At 39.3% G+C, this 9,774-nt stretch overlaps 1 protein-coding gene across 1 annotated transcript; it reads right to left on the reverse strand.

Annotated features, from left to right (window-relative positions):
* Nucleotides 1–229: 229 nt before the first annotated feature.
* Nucleotides 230–9,114, reverse strand: LOC112990956 (hyaluronidase-1-like). Its single transcript, XM_026113076.1, has 3 exons — nucleotides 8,197–9,114; nucleotides 1,691–1,780; nucleotides 230–658 (listed from the first exon to the last, which is right to left on the reverse strand). Exons 1-3 carry the CDS (start codon nucleotides 9,112–9,114, stop codon nucleotides 230–232), a joined length of 1,437 nt encoding a protein of 478 aa, XP_025968861.1.
* Between the last annotated feature and the right edge of the window lie 660 nt (nucleotides 9,115–9,774).

The following is a 9,774-nucleotide window of genomic DNA, read 5'->3' on the forward strand; positions in this document are numbered from 1 at the left end:
GGCATGATTAAAAATTGAGCTAGCAGTAAAGGAGCTGTTCCAAAAATAGCAGGGGTACTTTAAAAATACACTTAATATCTGGAGCAATTCCAGAAGGACGGGGACCATGAACAAAACAGAATAAAATTATTTAATCGGTAATACTATTTCCCTCTGTAATATAAACTTTCTAAAGAATATAAGTTTTAGTGGCACCATCACTGATTTCCTTGCACTACTTCAGAAAAATTTAGTGTGCAGTATAAAGGAGAAGAAGCTGCATGGCTCCTAAGAGGAGGATATAAAGCTTCTGTTTTCTTGATCTACTGAACACAAAGCGAACCCAGCGCTCCATTAGCGTTTGGTCAGGTAGTTCACAAAATATTCCTGTCCAGCCTTGGTAACACTGACACATGAATCGCTGCCTCATGGCTTCTATATTTTTCAGGCTTGGTTTTCCAGTCACCTGGAATCTTGGGCCCATCTCAGAGTGATGGACTTGAATCTTAAAATTATTGGATGACAAATGGAGGTAAGCAGAGGAGTCACTGTTTTTGCGGATACATCTTCCATTCTTCTTGCACAGGACTTTGCTACAGAGTTTGGCTGCAGAAGTCACGTTAATGACATAATGCCCTAAGGGGCCGTCAATGTATCGTTTCACAGTTGAACAGCTCTCCTGTAAAAAATAAAAGGCAAATTACTCAGTAGCTAACATTATGGACAAATTCCATTTGTTTCATAAAATACTAGTACAAAATGGTTTGGGGCTAAAGTAAGATACTGAGATAAATCTTGTTGGATTTACATACTGGAGCAGTCTATTGGTTTAAGTGAGATTATTTCCATGTGTAAAATTAGCAAAATATTAAATTTTATTATATTTTCTGTTTGGGTGCATGGTAGCAATATACAGTATTTTAGAGTGGTTTGAAGGAAGGGGGTGTGTGCTACTAAACAGAGAGTTTGTATTTTAATCTAAGACTACCTAGTTTCTTAAGTAGAGATTTCTGGTAGCTGTTGAAAAGGAGCAATGTGCCACGAATAGGCTTTAAAGCAGATATTGATTCACAGCTTTGATCCTGAAAGCTTTAACTCCTTCAGTTTATTAGCAGCTGCATCTTTTTCAGAGACTGGCATAGAAGTTGTTTCAACTGCGGCTAAAAAGCTCTGAAATCCTCTGGCTGTTGCTCCAGTTCAGGTTTTCCTCTTCCTGTGCTGAAGTAGGTGGTGCTTTGTCAGAGACTTCAGCAGGAGGAAGACAGACTGCATCAAAAGCAGAGAGGGCACCAAATCCCCTTCCAGGTTGAGGCAAGATGCTCTTCTACAAGGGTGGAGTGTGACCCAGCCTGCCGTGCCTCCTACAAGAACACACACTACCTGATTTAAAAATACGCTTAATGTCTGCAGCAGTTCCAGCAGTACTGGGACACCTTGCCCCTTCCATCACTTGCAGATGGATTATTTATGAACACCTGAGGAGAGGAGGAGGAGAAAGCAGGCCTTTTCTTGTAGTTACATTTTTCTCCATCTGTCATTTCAACATGGTTTCCACTAATGACAAGGTAGAGCACCCCCCAACTCACCAAGCTCCGTTCTTTCTGCTGTGCAAGAATGAGACTTCTGGGCCTAACTGAAGCACAGAACTGGGTGGTGGTAGAGAAGAACTGTTGAGGTTATTCCTAAGTAATAATAAACCAACATCACTTACCTTTGAGCTGGCATATTGCATACTCCCCCAAAGAACAACTCCAGCTGCTCCCAAGGCAGCACTCTCACCAATCGTATTCACCAGATCAGTCTGAAAAAGGAAAAGGCAAAAAAAAAGACATCAGAAAACCACAGATATAAAAGTAAAAAATCTCTAGGATCCAGGCATCCAGGCACTGATATTTTTTCTAGAGGAAACACTGGTCCCTGCAGTATAGTCTTCACAATAAAATCACTCTTCAGATTATAGTTCTTCTGTCGGGAGGCTTGCATAGGTCTTTGTTCATGAACAGGACTACTACTAATAAAAGCATTATAGTTTACTCACAAGGGCTCTTTCCATCCAAACTGGAGGAGTAAGAGTGGAATGGTGAGACTGTGAATACTGTGTCAGGAGAAATGCAATTAAATCTCGTAAAATATGGAGGAAGGATCTTCAAGTCCATCTCCATATTTTAAGGCATGATCGATTACATCTAAAACCAATCCTACCTACAATAAATGATTAATAAGTACCTCCTGATCATTTTTCTAATCACAGATCCTATAATTTTTCTTAATTGGATAAAGAACCAGCAAATTTCCTTAAAAAGTTAGTGATGCTCTTTGATATAGTCTTCTCATCCCTTGTTAGGAGAAAACAATCCAAAAGACCAACCAAATTACCAGAGTATGGTGGTCAGAGAAATTCAAATTAATAGAGTGGATGGACTATTTTATTGTTATTCTTTATTATTAATAAATAATTAATTGCAGTGTGTAAGTGTGCCTGTTGATTTACTGATGCATAGTAAGAATTCCCATTCCTGAAACATTTATGGTTGAAGAGATACAAAAGAAGGCATAAATAAATATATTGGGAAAGGGAGATTGTGCTGAAGAGCTGAAGACAATTGCAGAGAAGTCACAGTGAGCAGTGATTTTGAGTCTTAACTGAAAGTGAGACAAAATAGTGTAGGAAAACCTACAGAGGCTGTACAGAGTAGAGCTTGCCTACTGGTTCTTAGTGTAGGGTTTAGAATTTAAAAAACTTAATTGGCTTCATCTGAAGTTCATGTTGCTGCTGATCTTCCAAGCAGCCTTTGAGAGAATGCTATTACTCTTAAAAGTAATAGTTCAGTGCCCTATAATAGTATGTAGTTCAGTGTCCTTATAAAAGCACAGTACTGTCTGCTGCAAGTGTTACTTTCATGTGGGAAATGGTGATCTTTTTTTTCCCCATGGGATTTAATTTGGTAGGAAAAAGAAAAAAAGGTATGAATTAAAGATCAAAATATCAAATGTTAAGAGAATGTGAGATATAACCTGACCTTTTGGTAAAGAGCGATCCCAAACCCTTCTCATCTGCAAAGCACTTTATAAAGATTATCCATATACAAAGACTGGACTGTGATTCTAGCTGTATACTACCACAGTTCAGATCTCATTAACAAATTAATGAAACTTTTTCAGTCATAAAAACTAAAGAATCAATTGATATTTGGCATTGTTGACTGAACTAAGATCTGGGAAACACAAAATAAAGATTTTGTAAGTGATATGCCTTAGCAGTTAAAGTGCTTGACCAGAGGCAGTACAAGAGGCAATGGGCACAACAAGAGGCAATGGACACAAACTGAAACACAGGAAATTCCACTTGAACACAAGAAAACACTTTTTCACTGTGAGGGTGGTTGAACATTGGAACAGGTTACCCAGAGATGTTGTGGAGTTTCCATCCGTGGATATATTCAAAAAGCTACTAGATATTGTCCTGGGCAACCTGCCCTGGCTGACTCTTCTTGAACAGGGAGTTGGACCAAATGACCTCCAGAGGTCCCTTCCAACCCCAACTATTCTGTGATTCTGTTATCCTGTGAAAGCCAGGCTCTACGCCCTCACCTTCCACACCTTCCTTTTGTTCCTTGGAAAAATTGTTCAGATACAGATCCACAAAGGGAATTTGGCACTTCTTGTATGATTTATATGAAATTAAGATACTAAAATCCAAGACCATATTCTTAAAGTTACTCTAATCCTCCATATGTCTAAATTCCATAGGCAGAGTGATATTTTCACAACTGAACCACCTAAGTTTCCATTTTTGTGCACACCTAGAATCATTACCTTGTCAATACTGAGAAACTCAGCATCTTTCTCACACTAACACCAGGATCAAAAACTTGCATTTGATTGGAAGGCACATTTCCATAGGGAGTTTCAAAGGATGCCCGTTGCATGTGTCCAGGTGTTGGATGCTGCAGAAAACAGCAACTCCCTTCCAAAAATTATATGGAATTTCATTTAAGCGCACTCCCTCCTCTTTACATTTCCTCTTCTCTTATCCATTAATATGAAGGTCTAGTGGTGCAAATCCTCACCCAGAAGAAGAATTAGAAAGACACAGGTTGTATTTTCCTGTCTTCACCTTTGCTTAAGATATATGTCATCTCCCACTATGTGGGGGTTATCTTTGCCATGAGGTTATAGGCAGCCCTTAGAGAAGTGTCTTTTTTGTTTCAGATGCCATTTCACTCTGCACCATATAATGAAAGATTCAAAGGAAAGCAAGAGAAACAAGTGTGAACCTAACTCTAAAGTTTATGATTAATTCAGCTAAGTAATTAGGGAACTTGTCTGCCAGGAAGGAAATCAGATTTTTGACTGTCATTTCTGTGCATAGTTATGTCTTTTACTGAATGACTGACTCATGCTAAGTACCTCAAAAACCTTTAGCACAGAAGGGCTCTTCCCCGAATAGCCTGTGACTGTGAGGTTGTACCATCTCATTCACTTACTCTCTAGTACTCTCATTCTTTTTGGTCTAGTAATTCCCTGATCCTTTTCTGATATCCAGCACAGGTTGAAAAGGGGAAAGGGAATACTCCCCCTTGTCCTCCTCCTGTACACCAAGATACCTGAATAACCACTAGTGAGTAGGGCATTTTTAAGCAAACAGCAGACCTGGATTTCAGCCTCAACAATCTGAGGGGAGAACTGAATGGAGAGCTACTGCATCAGAGATCAGTGCTCTGATGACTAGACCATTGCATAAATAGGAAGTGACCACCACCGCTCTTTTCTGCCACAGTCAGGTTAAAACTAAAAGTCTCATCCCCCCATCTGGATCTTTTGAAAAAAAAGAAAAGAAAAAAAAAGAGAAATGTAAGTGTCTCTCATAACTGCCGACAGATTCAGCCTGGAAGCAGAGACAGGGAGGTGCCTCCCTGAAGCCTTGAGTAAGCTCCAAGAGAGGCCTCAGACACATATGTCACTTTTGCAATGATGCTGCCTTCAGGGCTGAACCTAGAGTCTTTCTCACGGACTACAGCTTGGCACTAGTGGGGGGGAGCACTGGCATGGCTCTTATATATAAGCGTAAGCAGACAAACAGACGGACTGCTAAGCAGGTATTCTTGGCCCCTGCTTCTAATTGCTGTGGATTCATGTGCAGGAAATATGAGTTTATAAAAACTGTAGACATCATTATGGCTATATTGGCATTTTTCTGGGTGGGAAATCCTATTTCACTCTTTGTATCAGATCCTCTGGTATGCATGTTACATGCCTGTGCTAAAGAGACAAATTTCTGGGTCAGCTGCCACCCAGGTGTTTGATGTTTGTATAAGCGATAAACTTTTCAGCAAAGCCTGTTCCCTTCTGATGCTAATTCTTGTTCCAGCTTTTCAGGGCAGTGTGCAACAACCAAAGATCCTCAGGATTATCCTGGGCTATATCCTAGCAGGCAGCTGACTTGACACACACACAAGGAGGATCTGTTTCCCATCAATGCTTCTCCATATTTTGGTCAGCCAAACAACTGCACTGTATACTAAAAAAATAGGAGGTGAGCTAAGCTGTTGCAGTTTATGGGCATGAGAGGAAACAGAACAGTCAGTCCAAATCACATGTTGCAGAAAAGGTAAAGAATTGTTTCTGTAATCTTTCCTTCACATTTTGAACAGTCATTAGTTTCAGACATGCTTTTTCTTTATACAGGAATGCTAGTGCAAGCCTAGTTTGGTCACAGGGAATGGCCCCTGTACACATGAATGCCGTGGCTTCAGAGAAGACTATTTGTATGCGGGTGAAAGAAGTTGGTATCCATTATTCATCATTTGTTAGTTGTCATCTTGCTTTATTAATGACTTCAGTTATCTAGTCAGGAAGCACAAATGCTACTGTGCAACTTACCCCTCCCACGTACTTAATAGTGAATTGTTAAGGAAGATAGTTTCTAAATATTCTACAGACAGCAAAATGCTTATGCGCATTTTTAACAGATACAGAAATCTTTCATAGCAGTTGGGATCCCAATTCACTATTTATAAATGTTTTGGATGAATTTTTCAGATACCTTGAGAACAACTCCCCTGATTTCCTAGTACAGTCAGGGTAAAAGGTAGAGCAGACATAGCCATTGCATGAGTTTTGGGCCTATGCCTTTCGTCTATCTGTAGGTGTGCTAGCTAGACCTGTCTCTCTCTCTCGATGACTCTGACTCACAATCACTGTTTCAATTTATTTTCTTCCACTGTGATATTTGCTGCATCTTTCATGTCGTATACATAAGGGCTTCATACAAGGCTTGAAGGTGTCAGCAATTATTCCTGTTAGACCAGAATGGCATAACTCTTGCACAACTCAAGGGAGCAGGACAGCAGTTCTCCTGCCCCAGTCCATGTCAGAGCTCAAATGGCTCTTAACCTGATATCCCAGTTTTTCTATGATTATTTAGCTTGGATGCCATTGCACTCCACTGGCACCTTTTCATGTCTCATTCATGCAAATTATTTCCAGACCTCGGAGGTTTCATACCTCATTTGTAGGTTTGCGAGCTTCACTTGGGGGCATCTCACGGTTCAAATGGGAAACTCCAGTCTAGTCTACAAATCTGACTGCACAAAAGCATACTTAATATATCTTCATGGCTTCAAGGCTATGAAAGAAAACAGGAACATTAATTTCCTGATCATTGCTATTTAAAGTATTCTCAAGTGCAACCCTACAAATTTCTGGCAGTCCCCAAGCTGTTCTCACAGACTATATGTATACTGTGGAGATGGGCAAGCTCTGTCTCCATGACTGCCTACAGAACAGGGTGCTGTGCCTTATTAGAAAATATATATTGGCGCATAACCCAAGGATGATTTTCTGGCTGTGCACAGATCTCCCCTGCTGGTGAGTTGTAAACTGATCTTTAAGGCATCCAAAAGTAAATGGCTATACACAACTGAAAAACTTATGAGGAATATCATTTCAAATTGCCACTGTACTTTTCAGAAAATTGCTTAAGGTAAAACAATAATATTACATCACCACAGATTTTGAACTTTTGCACAATTGGTAACAGTTTTCCTAGCTTTGAGTAACATTCATGGTATTTTTATACTAACCAAGGGACTGACATATTATGAAGAACATATTATTTTAGCCTACATCTTTAGACTACTGATTTATTTCATGGCTTTCTGTTTTGAGTTCTTAAACAAAGGCACCTTGGGTGAAATCCTGCCTGCACTGACACTAGCAGCTCCCCTTGCCTTCAATGTGATCTGGCTTTGCCTATTTGTACATGGTTTCTGAGGCATCTGGGACCTGTAGTTTCCCTTCTCTTCCTACGTCACACAGAAAACATCTGCAAAGAGTCCCCAGTCACTAAAAATGAAGCGTACCATTTGATTCCAGGGAGTGGTTTGAAACACTTCATAGGTTGGCAGGGATCCACCACGACACCCCTACTGCCATCTCCAGGCTGAAGCAGTCTGTGGCCTGCTGAGCTGAATCTGGACCTTCTTTCTTTACTTCTTCTCTCCCATTTCCTGTTTAGTTTAGGATTTCTATGAATATAGCTTGACCACCAATATTGTGGCCACTGTATATATATTGTACTCTATCGCTGGTAGAAAGAACATTCTATCATTCAAAAACTTGGTTTCCTAATTTAAAAGATTGCAAGGTGTTAGTACCAAATGTTGGATCATGAAGATATTTGAATGTGTTGTACCTCTGAAAATCTAGATGGCCAATGCTCACCATGCAGGAGTTAGGCGCTCCAGGCCAGAGTAGTTTATTTGATTAGTTTATTTCTATACTGAATGAATTTCCTTTTGGAGAAGGAAACAAAAAAGCCTGGAGAATCTTTTCTCAGGGAAGTTTATCTTTCCACTATACTAATCAGTTTCAAACTTCACAAAAATTTGTCAGCTTCATTCCACAAGCTGTCTTAAAGATGAAAATATTGGGATGAATTACTTAATGAAACAATTTCTTTGCACTTTCTTTCTAAATTATCCTTATTAAAAATATACAATGTTACTCTACAGAAATAGATCAAAACGCTGTAGAATTAACTATCAAAAGGTGTAGTGTTCTGTGCTGTGACTGTAGTACTTCCTTTTAGAGGGCTAATCTTACATATGAAATACAAATGCATAAATTCTTTTATACAAGGAAAACTTTTAGAAAGTACTTTTTCTAAGAGGCAATCTCTAACCTCTAGATTTATAAAGAAGTCTGTCTGCTTACCTCTGTTAAAACATGAAAAGTATAGGCATAAAATGGTCTGGAGTAAACAAAAACAGGCAAAACATAGTCTTTTCTAGCAATTGAGGCAATACGTATTGCCTCTTTAACCCGATAGTGAACGAATTTTAGTGCATTTGGACTTGACTTCAATATATAATCCAGATATATAGAAGGGTAGAGAGCAGTACTTTCCTTCCACAGCCAAAGCAGGAGATCATTTCGGGAAGATTCAATGGCTGGGCATTTGCCTGTGTAAGTTTCTGGGTGTTCTTTGTAATCATAATTGTAGCAGTCTGGGTAAAGATAGTAACCCCACAAACCGTTTGGTCTCATATGTTCAGCCAGAAGGATAGTGTTGTTCATAAAGCTCTTGCCAGCATTTTCAAATTCCTCTTTAGCTACTTTCCTAATTTTGTCCTCTGACCACTGAGGGTGCCGTCTCCTAACCATCTCAAGAGATTTATTTCTATAAATGGTTTTATTGCCCCAGTTCCTATCCCACTGGGGTCTCCAGTTTTCCCAGTCAATGACTGCAAGTCCTTGGAATTTCTTCATGGGTATGGAATAGTCAATGTCAGACTTTGCTTTATTAAGGTGTTTGATAAGACTTTCATTTTGTGGCACACCTCCATTCACAGGATCTCCATTATCCGAGTAGTAGGGATAGTATCCCAAATGAGTGTGATAAAAGATTGTCACATTCGATCCACTCAAAGTCTCATTGGTGTTTGATGCAATGTCAAAAACACCAAGATCCAGGTCCACTTTATACCGCAGCCTGCACTGTTCAGTGGGTGCATTCCAGAGAACAACGAAAGGCTTGTGGAGAAGTAGAGGGGCCTTTGCCTGCTTCAGTAATTGGCCACAGACCACAGTAAGCAGCACTGAAATTGCTATCCATTTGACCCAGACATCCATGGTATGTTGTTTTCTGGGAAATTGTTATAATGTTTCCTTGAAAACAAAAACAAGAGAAGGCATTTTAGAAGAACAGTAGCCACCTTGGAGGCTGAAAAGATGACAAGGGGATATCTTCTAGTTTGATTTTCTTTTGTTAACATTGAACTCAGTGCAAATGGAAAAAAGTACAAAACTGTGACCTTGGAAAAATTAAGTAATTGCAAATGCTTTGAAAGACTCTTTGATAGACTTCACCGTCTGGAAGTATGTTCTGATGTTTACTTTTTTTTGCTTTCCACTTCTCCCAGATACCTCACACATTTGCTTCAGACCTTTTCCTTACATTTATTTGCTCCTTGATGTCTACAGGAAATAAGTGAATAACAGGATAACTTAAAAGAACAGTATAAAAAAGAGCATGATGCTTATTTCAGATTTTACCTTGCAAGCATCTTGTGCTATGGTCTGTCTTGCTTAGAATATTATCACTATGAGGCTAAGGTCTTCCTGATTATCTGTATATGCTAATGGTCATAACAGGAAAGATAATTTAAACAGAAGTTATGACAGAAGTGTTTACCTCACACAGATTAACCAAGAGAACTTAGAAATGCTGCAATTTTTAGGACATCTGAAAAAGTGTGTTGTTTATCTACCACTGAACATACTCTTTATTTT

This window comes from Dromaius novaehollandiae, chromosome 1 (genome assembly GCF_036370855.1).
Source record: "Dromaius novaehollandiae isolate bDroNov1 chromosome 1, bDroNov1.hap1, whole genome shotgun sequence".
Taxonomy (NCBI): Eukaryota; Metazoa; Chordata; class Aves; order Casuariiformes; family Dromaiidae; genus Dromaius; species Dromaius novaehollandiae.